Source organism: Physeter macrocephalus, unplaced genomic scaffold, assembly GCF_002837175.3.
Source record: "Physeter macrocephalus isolate SW-GA unplaced genomic scaffold, ASM283717v5 random_1685, whole genome shotgun sequence".
In the NCBI taxonomy this organism is placed as follows: Eukaryota; Metazoa; Chordata; class Mammalia; order Artiodactyla; family Physeteridae; genus Physeter; species Physeter macrocephalus.
In genome coordinates this window covers 12,203-25,000 of record NW_021146304.1, presented here as the reverse complement: position 1 = coordinate 25,000, position 12,798 = coordinate 12,203, and the positions used below count along the sequence as shown (strand labels likewise).

The following is a 12,798-nucleotide window of genomic DNA, read 5'->3' as shown; positions in this document are numbered from 1 at the left end:
ATTTCTGGGTACCACATGGTCTTGACATGGTGGAGGGAGTTGGGGTTGGCGATGGAGAAGCACAGAACCACCACATCGGATCTGGCGGTGGGAGAGTGAGGTTACAGGCAAAGAAAGCTAGTGGTAGGTTACCTGCCCCTGGAACGAGGGAGAACACACATACCCACCTGCACCCCCTACACTACAGTCCCACATCTGTCATATGGATCTGCTCACACAATCTTACCCTAAACGTATAATAACAGAACCTCTAGTTTATGCACCCCTAACTTAGCATTTTAGAGCTTTCAAAGACTCTTGTTTTGACCTCACAGCTCTCTTGTAAGTTAGAAATGACCACTTTTTACCATCTCATCTGCGAAAACTCATCTCAGAACAGCTCTCCTAATCGCTCAGAGTCCCAGAGCCACTGCTTAACAGGGTAGGACTCAAACCAGGCGTCCTGATCGCAAGCCACCCAGGCTGCCGCCCCCTCGCGGGTCCGCCTGTACTGCTTTCTCCACTCCTTCCTGCCAGGCTCAGTGTCACAGAGGCGCTTCACACCTCGGGGAAAGCAGCGAAAAGCCATCCACCTGGCTCCCCGCAGGCAGCCGGGGGCCTTCCCTACCTCCCATAAGCAAAGCGACGGTCTTTGTGGTGATCTCCAAAAGTGTCCCAGAGACGGAGGGACACGCTGACATCATCTACCACGTCTCGGGAACGTTCCAGCACCTGTGGGGGCAGGGAGGGGGACAGGAATCTAGGGCAACGGTTCTTGGAGGCCCTGCGTGCCTGCTCACTCCTGAGGGTCCTGCAACATGGAAGCTGGAGGGACAGCTAGTGCCTCCCAACGTGTGCCTTAAAACAGCTTCATCCAGGTGCCATCTCTGCAGACTCACTAACAAGAGCTGGCCAGGAGGTGAGAGACTCTCAGAGGGCAGACCGTTATGGGAGTGGACAGGATCTCTCAGGGAGCCTGCCCTTGTTCCCAACTGTACCTGCCAATTGGACACTTCCGAGCCTCTGATCTTTTGGTATCATTAGCTGGCAGCTTCTTTCCTACCGCCAGCTCTCATCTCTCCAAAGCACCACCCCTTCCCACACTTCAGGGCTCCCCATTATTGGGGGCTATGATTACACAAGATGCTACGCCCCAGGCACCAGCTCAGCCATGCAAAACAAAAAGGGCCAAGGACCCCTCCCCTGGAGGGGGGGCTCCTCTCAGGCCTCCCTCCCGGGGCTCCTTGCTCTTCAGCTGCCTCCACCCGACCCCTAAGGGGTTTCCATGAGCTCAGCACAGGCCCTGTTTGGAGTGATCCCTGGGGAAGAAGCCCAGATGCGCGGCGCAGACGCCCAGCCTTACCTCCTGACACACCCGGTACTGGTCGATGGCCCAAACTGTGGGCACATGGGTGGCGAGCAGCTGGTACTGGGTGAGGGTGGCATTGCAGGCCCGGGCACAGATGAGCCTGGTCTTGCCCACAGCGTTGTCCCCCACTACCACGCACTTGATGGTCTCTACGTTTGGCCTTTCATAATCCATGTCAGAATCCATTAATTGGGACCTGAGGAAAAGGAGAGAAGCGGTGAAGACAGCTTTGCATGCCAGCCCCCGGAGGGCCGGGGCCAGCTGCTCTCCTCAGCCAGGGCTGCCCCCTCTCCAAGCATCTGAGCGGAGAGGAGGAGGAAGGAGCGGGCGGCTTTCTGGCCAAGAGCTCTGCAGGGGCCCGAGGAGACGGGAGCCCCTTCAGGCTGAGAGGCGCAGCTCCACCAGGTGAACCTCTGGTCTCCCTCCTGTTGCCACCATCCTCCGGTGGGGCTTCGGGATGGGGGCGATGCCTGAGAGAGATGCCAAGGCGGAGTCTGCCCAGGGCCAGTCTCCACCCTCCCGGGAAGAGAAGTGTCTGCCTAGGAAGCTCAGTCATCATCCGCTCTCCTTCTCCAGCCAGCAGGGCTGTGGCAGCAGAACAACAAACAGCTGAGAGAAGCGGAGTCACAGCCAGGTCCCCACCCCTTCCCAGCATGCCCGAGGGCAGGGCCGCTTTAAAATTTAATGGACTTGTCAAAGCTGGGCAGCAGCTCTCCTGGCCTCCACCTTTGTCTCTCTCCCTCTCGGTTGTGGATGTCCAAGCCCCAGCCTGCCCATGGCTATCCTTCAACCCTGGCCCCCTTTATGGAGATGCCAGAGTTTTTCAGCCCAGGCTCTTTGGGCTGAGGAGGCTTCTGGATGCACCTGAGCAGTCCATAGGCCTCCCCACTCCTCCTCTGGGTCTGTCCCATTGCCTACATGGCTCACTCAGCAGCAGGCCCTGTTTTGAGATGGCAGTGGGGGTAACTACGGGCCTCGGATGATACACCCCACGGCTAACAGACCAATGGGCCTTCCCATCCCCTACCCAGGCCTACCCTCCAAGCATCCTGCATCCAGTTTCAGGGGAAGTGAGTATGCTCCTTTCTGCACTTCTCCTTCCTGGGGAGGAGGATTCTCAGGCTGGAAGCCCCCAGACACTGGCAACCCTGGAAGGATGCTCGCTAACTTGACTGCATGGGTCATGGGGAAGCAGAGAGTCAGAAACTTGGGCCTGAATTTCTGGGCAAATATTTGCCTTAGTTTCCTTCTGTGTTGGGTAGAGAGGAACTGGCTCGCCCACCCACAGAGAGGGATTGCTCAAATTAACAAACAGAAGTCCCTACTGTAGTCAAAATGTCATGTCCGTGTTTAAAAAGCTGTCACCAGGAGAGGGCCCTCGGCCTGAAGGGGCTCCCAGTCAGCATCCACCTCCTGGAAGAGTTGAAGAGAGAGGGTAGGGGTAGATGCAGGCGTTATTAGGAAGCTTGGTTCTGCCAGGGTCATCGGCCTGTCCCTGCTCACATTCCCTGTGCACCTGAAGTCAGCTGGGGGTTGGAGCAATTTGGAGGAATCCTTCCTATAGGCCAAGGAAGGCTGAGCTCAGAGGAGTCCTGGAGGCTGCCCAGGCACCCTCACTGCAGAGCCATCCAGCCCAAGAGTCAGGCCACCATGCTGGGCTGTAACTGGATGCCAGCATGCAGGAATGCAGAGCTGAAACATCCAAGTAACAATGGCAACTGGGATTTGCTCGAGTAGATGCATCTCAGCCACCTAAGCACAAAGTACAGCAAGGACTTTTCAATGAGACAAGCACCTCCCCCTTTTCAGAATTTTACAGGATCTAAACAACAAGGGGTCTCTGTGCAGGTCCACCCCCCCACCCCCGCCGGCCGGTCTCCAGCGCAACCGTCTGCCTCATTCCTTCTCCTCCCTCTGTCCCTGCTCGCCCTCCCCAGCAAGCACCCACGATTCTGCTGACCATCTTGCCTCCCCGCTGCTCCCTCTCCTGATCTGAGGACCGGGAACCCCATGTTGACAGCTCCCGGTCTCAAGTCAGGCAGCGGGGAGGATGTGTTGGCGCTAGGAGGAATCTTCTGGGTTGTGGTTTCTGTTGTATCGACTGAAGAACAAAACAGATAGAATCCCAAATACAAAGACACGCAGCTGTAGGAGAAAGATAAAAACCTACTAGCCCACAGAACTTCTTTCTCAAATTCAGATTCCAGCAGCATGGAGGTGTGTAGGCCGAAGGGGGGATGAGGAGGTACGGAGCAGGCACATCAGTTCTTACATCCAGGAGCAGCTGGATGGCGAGGAGGATGTCAGAACACCAGCAGAGCAGTTCAGTGCTGGTCCAAGATCATCGAGTCTATGATTCAAACACTTAGGCACACCTTATGCACCTCTATGGTTAAGTAGGGGACAGCTAACCAACAAGCAGGAGAGCGACACTATGCTGTGAGTTTAGACAGCAGACCTGTTGGGTGCTGCTCCAGCTGAACAGCCCCTCCCCATCCATTCCCAGCTGCCCCTGAGTCCTTCCCCTGCTTGTCCTTTGACTTCCTCCTGATTTTTATCATTCTCACCCACTCCACCCCTGTGCCAACTGCCGGACTGGCAAACTTCATTGTCAGATCTGGGAAAGGGCAAATCACTTCACTTCTCTGGGCCGCAATCTACCCTTCTGGAAAATGGGTATGAGGGCTCCCGAAGAAAGTCTCCTGAATCTTGGTAAATCCATGCCAAGAGAGCCTGGGCCGAAAAGGAGGTATTTTCCTTCTTATGTAATGTGGTATTATATAATGCTGGATTACATATCTATATGTGTAATTGTATCTCTCTTGAAGATACACACTGGCCCAATTAAGCCAGCTGAACTCTTAAGTCTAATCAGACCTGTCTTTTTATTTATTTATTTATTATTTTTTTTTGTGGTACGCGGGCCTCACACTGTTGTGGCCTCTCCCGTTGCGGAGCACAGGCTCCGGACGCGCAGGCTCAGCGGCCATGGCTCACGGTCCCAGCCGCTCCGTGGCATGTGGGATCCTCCCAGACCGGGACGCGAACCCGGTTCCCCTGCATCGGCAGGCGGACGCGCAACCACTGCGCCACCAGGGAAGCCCCAGGCCTGTCTTTAAAAGGACCTGTACTGGAGATATGGTGCCATTGCCAACAGTAATGTAATTTTTGCTCAAGAATATTGCTACTTTACTGTATCACTGCTTATATACAATGGCACAACCCACTCAGTAAGCTTCTCAACTTCCCCTTTCCTTCTGGCACTCTCTCCTTCAATGACTCTAGACTTTTCTGCACAATTGCCTCATCCCCATTCCTTCTGAGCCTCCTGACTAACCTCCGTTCGCTATGGCTTCCTCGCCACCCTGCCCTGGCTATCATGACCCCCAAGCCACTCCTTTTCCCTCAATGATCCCAGCGTCACGTAGGTGCTCCCTTCCCACCCCATCCCACAGTCCCTGTTCCCTCCTCCAAAAACAGCCTCCTGCCCACTGCTCTTCCAGCTCTTTGAACTCAGGACAGGCCAAAATGAAAGGTGTGCTCAGATTAGCTGCAACACTCACGGGCTCCCAGTCCCACACACACACACCTACACACACTCTTTGCAGAGCCCAGAAAAGCCCCTCTTTCCCTCCCACAGCTGATAGGAGGCTTGTTCATCTGTAGCTGCCCTAGTCTGGTTGTCAAGGAAACAACAGAATCTCCCTGGGAACCTGCTTTGTCTCCTAGCAACCAATATCCCACATCCTGCATCTTACACAAAATACACAATATCTTGAAAATGAAGGTAAAAATCAAGGAGGATGTATAGGGTCAGGAAGAGAAAAGCAGAGAGGGTGGCCTTCCAATTAAAAGAGGCTCCCACCCAGGTCACTGACATTGTAACATGGGGGAAGGCAAAGAGATGAATCCCTCCACAGACCCGATGGGCAGCAGGGCCCAAAGGGATCCTGAATGGTCATATTAACAAAAAATGCAAGCCTAAACACAGAATAAGCCTCTTCAAACATCAACAAACAGCCCTAAGGATCTCTCCCAGTAGTTTGCCAGAACTCAGACACACAGACTGCAATGGAGTGTGTTGAAAGAAACATCTCCAGAACAGCGAGCAAAACACGTTCCATTAGTTTTTAACGGAAACATTTCCACCACTCTGGACCTTTTTTCCTGCACGCTGTTCTGCACACACATACAAAATAAAAATTTAAAAAAAATTTAAATGGGGAAGGGGGAAGGCCACGACACGCCACTGCAATCAAGTCATCTTCCCTTCCCTAGATAAACCAAGAAAATGTTAGTCCCCCGCCCCCTAAGACCCCAGCAGCCGAAGCTATAGCCCAGGCAAGAGCGGAAGCCCAAGGGAAGTCAGGAGGGGCGCAGACAGGGCCCGGGAGGACGCAGAAGGGGGGAAGCGGCGCGTTTCCAGAGGCTGCTTGCAACCCAGCCATAACAGAAATTAATCATTTACTTACACCGCTACATGTGACGGGGTAATTTCTAGTGTAAGGAACACATCTCTTCCTGCTAAGCACGCTCATTTTAGTGAAATGGCTGGGGTCACTCCGCGCGTGCAAGTTAGGACGATGCCGGCGCCGTCGCGCTGCTGCCGCTCAGGTTCCGTGCCCGTTTCGCGTTAGATCAAAAACTCTGACAGAGCAGCCCGGGCCGGACGGCGGGCAGGGAGCGGCCGCGCGGGCGGCACTGCAGCCATTGCCTCTTCCGGATCAGCATCTCCCCGCGCCCCCGGCGCCCAGTGTCATGGAGGCGCGCCAGAGCCGGGCAGCTGGCGGCCGCTCCGACCTCCGCGGCTGGGCCGCGCCGCCGCCAACGGTCCTCTGGCTGCGGAGGCTGGAGGCGGCGAGCAGGAGTGGGCTAGAGTGGCGAGGCCGCCACTGCTACGCGCCCGGGCCCGCTCCGAAGGCGCGGCCACGAAGACGCCTAGCGCCGCAGTCCCAGGGACCGCTCGAGACCTCCTTTTTTCATTCACAAAAAAGGGAAAGGGAAAAAAAAAAAAAAAGAAAGAAAGCAAGCAGGAAAAAAAGGTGGGGCAAAATCGTACCCAGGACGCCAGCCGTGACAGGTGCCGCCCATCTCGGCGCTCAGTTGGTGGAAAGGGGTCGGTGGGCGGGGAAGGGGCGGAGAAAGAAGGGGATTGGGCGCCTCGGAGGCCCCGCCCCCTACCCCGCCTCGCGACGCCGGTCGCTCCTTCTCCTCTTCCCCCCCACCTCTCCCCACTCCGGGAGGGAAGCGGCTTAGAGGGTCTCGGCTCGCCACTCGTGTTGGGGCAGTGTCCCCCTACCTGGCGAGGATCAAAACCTCACTGGACTCCCACGGGGTTCCCCCCTTTCCTCCGGGAGGCTGAGAAAGAACTAGAGCATCCTAGTCCGCCCTGAAAGGGGTGCGAGTTAGGGAAGGGGAGCTCGACGTTTTTGCCTTGACCCTTACTTAGCCCTAGGCCTCCACCGCTTCCCATGGGAAAAGGAAGACAGCGTTTCCTCTGCCGGCAGGGGCGTTTTTCTGGCATTTGAGGGCCTTCCTCCCTCCATCATCACCCCTGCAGCTACAGCCTAGGTCTCCAATTTCCGTGGCCCTTAATGAGTTTCAGGGTGGGGCCCTGTACCACCTGCACCTTTCCCATCTAAGCCTTTTCCCCCGTCCCTCTTCTCCAGCAGGCACCACCTCCATCCCACATTCATCCTATTGCCACCTGGCGTTCACCAGTATCTTCTGCCCTCTGAAAGAAATGCCACGAAGACACTAGACCTGGAGACATTACCTAAGGCACCTTTGGGCTCTCTGTCTCAAAATTCTGTAAAATAGATTACAAGGGATGACATCTGTAATGTGAGTGGTCCTCAGAGGAAGTTTCCATGTTCAAGGCTAGTTTGATTATGAGGATCTTGACTGCTAGTAATTACAGTAGTCAGCTCAGTATGGTTTTATCCATTTTGTCGATTACCTCTGGACAATTTTTAAAGCCCAGATTGACGTGCCTCCCTCTTAACCCCCTCCGTCACACCTCCAGCTTGTGCTCTGAAAATGCAAATCCACTTTAATACTAGTTTCTGCAACATATAATTGCCAAAAAATAAAGCCAAATAAAAAATGAATTTTGTATTGTCTGAAGCATGCTTCCCATCTATGAATGCATATAATTGGAAGTTGCCCCCCAAGGTGTTCATGCTTTCCGGCCTGATCCACGTTCAGGAAGTGCGTGATTGGTGAGGGATGCTTCCCCCACCTCCTTCTGAATCTACCTAGAGCTGGAAAGGAGATTCAGCATGATCGAGGGTGCTACTAGTTAGGATCCCCTCTTCATAAAACAGAGTAATGGTTGGAACACATGCTTAGGAAAGAAACTCAACTGTGTACAGGTGTGCTCCTCTCACAGGTTTGGTGTTGAAGAGCCTCACCCCATCCTCTGCGCCAAGAGCATAGCATGAGATCTCTGCATGGGCACCATGGGGGGGCCAGGGTGTCTGACATCCTGATCTCTCCACCCACTCCAGAGCGCCAGCCTGTTGGCTTCATGTTTCACACATCCCAGCAACAGGCAGAGCCCCAGTGCAGCACAGAGCAGGAAAAGAGAACTGACCTCTCCCCAAAGTCATGGGGCAACAGGGCTTGCAGCTATGCGCCCTTTCTCTTCTTGCAGAAAGAGGCACTAGATCCCAGCTTTTTCTCCTCATCAGGGCAACTGAAGATTCTCAACTCGAGAGGCAGGTCACTACCAAGACCCAGCCCTCAGCCTCTGCCCCAACTGTGGCCAAGGCCAGGCCTTCTTCCCACCCAACCTGGCCCTCAATTCACGCCTCCCAGCTACTCAGGACAGCCTCAAGATCTTGGCTCCCAGGCCAAGTATCTGGCTACCATGTTTTCTTCATCTTTACCAGCCCTCCAATGGAAAACAGGGCCATTCCCTGAGGCTGGGTCCCTCACCAGCAACCAAGGAGTAGTCAGTGGACCGCTCTGAGCCCTCTGTCCCAGGCCCCAGCTCCCAGCCCTCAGCAGCCTCTCATAGCACAGGCGGCCTGCCCCCCTCCCCCTCACCTTGCACCCTGCCCACCCCAGCCCTGGGGCGTCCATTTTCCTCGCTTCAGATTACAGTCATTCCTTGGTATCTGCTAGAGATCGGTTTCGGGAGCCCTCCGGGAATGACAAAATCCTCAAATGCTCAAGTCCCTTATATGAAACGGCAAAATACAATGAATACAGTTGGTGTTCCCTATTCTCAGGTTTCCATGCGGATGCAGAAACCCGTGAATACAAAGCACCAAATGTATACATATTTATTGGAAAAAAGTCTGCCTATAAGTGGACCCGCATGGTGGAAACCCTTGTTGTTCAAGGGTCAACTGTATGTCTCAAGTCAGGCCTGAGTGGGAAGTTTTTCTAGAAAGGCTCCTGGCCTTTCCTCTCTGCCTCCTGCTTTCTTCTGTTACACACACACACCAGCCCCCTCTTCCCAGTTTCTGCAGCTTGGAACCATTGTGTGTTTCTCTGGAGCACTTCAGGACGGGCTGTTGACTCCCCCATATCACTGGCTGGCTGGGTGTCCGCACTGCCTTTCTGCTGGTGGCCCGGGCAAGGACCTTCCTCTCCAGGCTTACTTGCCCTGAGGGGACAGTGCCTGGCTGCATCCTGAGGGGTCCCTGCCCTTCTAGTTTCCCGCCTCCCCCAAAATCTCTTCCCTTACCACAGTCCTCTTGTGACTCCTCCTGCCCAATGACATATACCCCTTGAACTTGTCCCCCAAAGTCACCCCCTCCATCTATCCCCATAACCACCCTCCTCCAGGACATCAAGCGCTGCCATTTTCCTGAAGCCCGTGAGCAGGAGGCTGGTCTGGGGAGAGAACTCTCCATCTGGTTCTCAGGAATGCACCCATGCAGCAGGCTCTCAGCCAGTGCCACCAAGCCTTCCTCTCCCTGTGGCTCTGAAGTCCCTCCCTGGTACCAGCCCAAGCTATGCAGACCCCTCCCACTGTGCCTTCCTCCAACCTGCATGCTCCATTTGCTTCCCAAGCAGCTTCAGCCCTTCAGCTATTTGTGGGCTGCTAGCCTGTCTTCTCTTCGCCCTTCTCCTGGAACACTCGAGCCTCTGTGAAGCCCACCCCACAGGCCTTCTGACGTGGGCTGACCCTATCTCCAGCAATGCGCAGAGTCAGAGTCTTCTCAAGATGCAGAGCCCCTGCAGGGTGAAGGAGCCGAATCTGGAAGCCTGGAGTCTCTCAGCCTCCTTGCCCAGGGCTCGGGGGGAATTTCAGGTCTCTATGAGGAGACAGGTATCTTCTGGGCCTTTGCTCAAGTGACTCCCTCAGCCTGAACATCCTTCCTCTTTCCACCCCCTTCACTTGGATAATGCTTACTCATCCTTCAAATCTCAGCCTAGATGTCACTTCCTCCAGGAAGTCTTCCATGAGTATCCCTTGCAAAGTCTAGGTTCCCTGCCCTTCCTCTACACTCCCCTAAGAATATCAGTCACCCTGCTGTATCATTGGGTCTCTCTGTCCCTCACAGTACTGAGGACGCTTTTGGGAAGGGACTATGCTTATTTCAAAGAGTACCCTTCGTGCTGGTCTAGCACCTGGCAACAGACACTCAAGAGGGGCTCAATAAATCCTGGACGCGTGGATAAACGTTTGGGGTACAGAACTTGATGGGGAAGGAGTTGACATCACCCAGTGGCTACTCACATGCTGTCCAGAGAGGGCTTCCACAGGTTGTACTGGCCTTTTCTGCGGGCTGCCATTGCTCTGTGCTCCCTCCAGGCTCCCGGTTGGGCTGGATGGAAGGGAAGGGGGTAGGGCAGGGGAAGAGAGTGGGAGAAGGAATGAGCACACTGTGAGTAATGCAAAGAGGCACCACCAGGTTGATCAGCCCAAACAGAGGGTCCTACTCAAGGTAAGAGCATGGCTTCTGCTGTCCAGGCCCGATGGGCTGAGACACTCAGCCCCGGGGCCAAGAGAGAGGCCATCAAAGGGAGACAAGGGGCTCCTTGAGGGGCAAGAACCGGGGTCGTGGGCCATCCCATGCTGCAGTCATCTGCACATTCTGAACTGGTTTGGTAATTTGGAAAGATCGGTCCCTTGTCCATCAGGAGGCCTGGATTCCGTCCTCACGCAGCTGTGTGACGTTGGACAATTCCCAGACCTCTCTGGGCCTCAGCTTTCTCATGTTGGGTCAGGTGACCTTTGAGGCTCATTCTAGCACTGACATCTGATATGAGTTCCTAACATGGAAGGCCTATATCTTATTGGCTGTCCTTTTCATTGGAGCAGCTCCTGACCCAAATTGGGACTCAGTAAAATATCAGCTGATGGCTGCCAAGGCTGAGCACAGAAGGAAGCATTTTGGGCTGGAGCGTGGAGGGATTAGACACATGATAAGAGGGAGAGAGAGAACCTCATTCTGCCATCGTCCCCACTCTCAGCTTCCTTAAGTGGTCAGTCACAATTTGAGGACCAATTCAGCCAAAGAAAATATTAGAACTTCCGGAGAAATAGGGAATGATCAAGAAAGGGCTTGGAGAGGCCAGCCATAGACCTCTGGAAACAGATGGCACTATGTCATTTCAGGGTAATGGAAGGGTATCTCTGTGACAACCCCCTAGGAGCAAGGTGGTGACAAGACAGAAGGAAGCCAAGGGAAGAGGAGGCCCCCCAAGCCCAGTGAGGGCAGAGATGTGGACCACAGCAGCCCCAAGAGCACAGAGTGAAGGAAACCAAAACAGAGGAGGAGCCGATCTCAGTTCTAGTAGCCCCTCCATCGGGAACTGGCTATGTGACTTTGGTCAAGGAACTTCATCTCTCTGGTCTCCCATTGAGGATAACAGTATTCCTTGCCTGAAGTCAGGGGGTGGCTAGATGATTTTCTCATCTTCCCGGGCTGAGATCAGAGATTGTGTGGCCCCTTGAACTCTTCCTCCACTTCCGCCTTCTCTCCATCACAGACCTACGCTGGAACAGAGGACCAGCGCCATGTGTTCCTGTGCACCCCAGGGCTGCCTATGGAAAGCAGACAGCACAGACGGCATGGGGCGAGGATCGGGGGGTGGAATTGTGACAGTCTGACCTACCAGGGCTGGAAAATTTCAGGCCCACCTTGGCCCAGCGCCTGGGGGGTAGCAGGGATTGCGGGGGGGGGCGGTCCTGAGATCAGAGATTGTGTGGCCCCTTGAACTCTTCCTCCACTTCCGCCTTCTCTCCATCACAGACCTACGCTGGAACAGAGGACCAGCGCCATGTGTTCCTGTGCACCCCAGGGCTGCCTATGGAAAGCAGACAGCACAGACGGCATGGGGCGAGGATCGGGGGGTGGAATTGTGACAGTCTGACCTACCAGGGCTGGAAAATTTCAGGCCCACCTTGGCCCAGCGCCTGGGGGGTAGCAGGGATTGCGGGGGGGGGGGCGGTCCTGAGAAAATGAACAAACCAGGTGAGGCAGTGAATTCTGCTTGAGATCCTCCAAGCCCAGCTGGTCCTTGCAGCCTTCCTACAGCCACACTGTGGGGCTGGCAGTGCTGCTTCCAGCAGGAACTGAAGAATCCATTCCCATTCAGGTCTGGCCAGGCTACCACCAGCCCTTGCTAGCAGAGTTCTGAGCATGTAGACCCCTCTGCGCACGCACACAAGCCCCTCTACCCTGGCCCTGCACAGCTGGCTGAGGCCTCCATGAAGCAGATATTGCAGCTTTGAAATGGCGCTTCGTTCAATAGAGAAATTGGAGCACTTGTTGGCTTATGTTTTTAAAGAGCTGCAAGTACCATCACCACAAATGCCACGGGGGAAAGACGTGATCCACTCCGAGTCTCCTGGGATGTTCATTTCTCAGGACAGTGCACCGGAAGCCACTGCCAGGCCAGCTGGAAGCAGAAAGAAGCTAGATGGTGTTTCTTCTGCCCTGCTTTCTAGGCAGGAAAATGACAAGAGGGGGACAAAAATGCATCCCCTAGCCGGTGCATCTGGGCCCGAGATTCTGAACTTCAGGCAAGCTGCAGAACTTCTGAGAGCAGGCAGGCCCATTCCTGGAGCCTGCAGAGCTACAAGTGAGAAGCTCTGAGGAGGCCGATCACCCCAAAATAGACTTGTTTTTTTTCACAACATTTTCATGAGGCATTGGCATCGCTTGCAGCATGAAAAAAAAATAGCCTGAACTGTTAACAAATAAAATTATAAAAAGCCCCAACTGTTCCCCACAGGTTTCCATGTGGCTGCAGTGTTCGAGAGGGGGCAGGGAGGGGTCTAGGAGAGAGGGGCAGGGGAGGTGTGTGTCCAGGAGCCCCCAGTCTCCTCTCTTCTGACCCAATTTTCTCCCTCGGTAGCTGGTTGTGCTAGAGCTCACAGAGATAATAATTAGTGTCAGGGATGGGAAAGTTTTCTGTTGTCCCTCAGAAGTGGTCCACTGTGAGCATGTATTACTGTTTCCTGTTTCCAGATGAAGGAATGGAGC

At 54.6% G+C, this 12,798-nt stretch overlaps 1 protein-coding gene across 1 annotated transcript; it reads right to left on the bottom strand.

Moving 5' to 3' along the window:
• Nucleotides 1-5: 5 nt before the first annotated feature.
• Nucleotides 6-6,306, bottom strand: LOC102979195 (rho-related BTB domain-containing protein 2; the record flags this gene model as incomplete). The annotated part of the gene is made up of 4 exons (XM_028486513.2): nt 5,821-6,306; nt 1,343-1,544; nt 608-711; nt 6-81 (listed from the first exon to the last, which is right to left on the bottom strand). Coding segments are annotated over exons 2-4 (372 nt in total), but the record flags the coding sequence as incomplete, so codon positions are not given.
• Nucleotides 6,307-12,798: the final 6,492 nt, after the last annotated feature.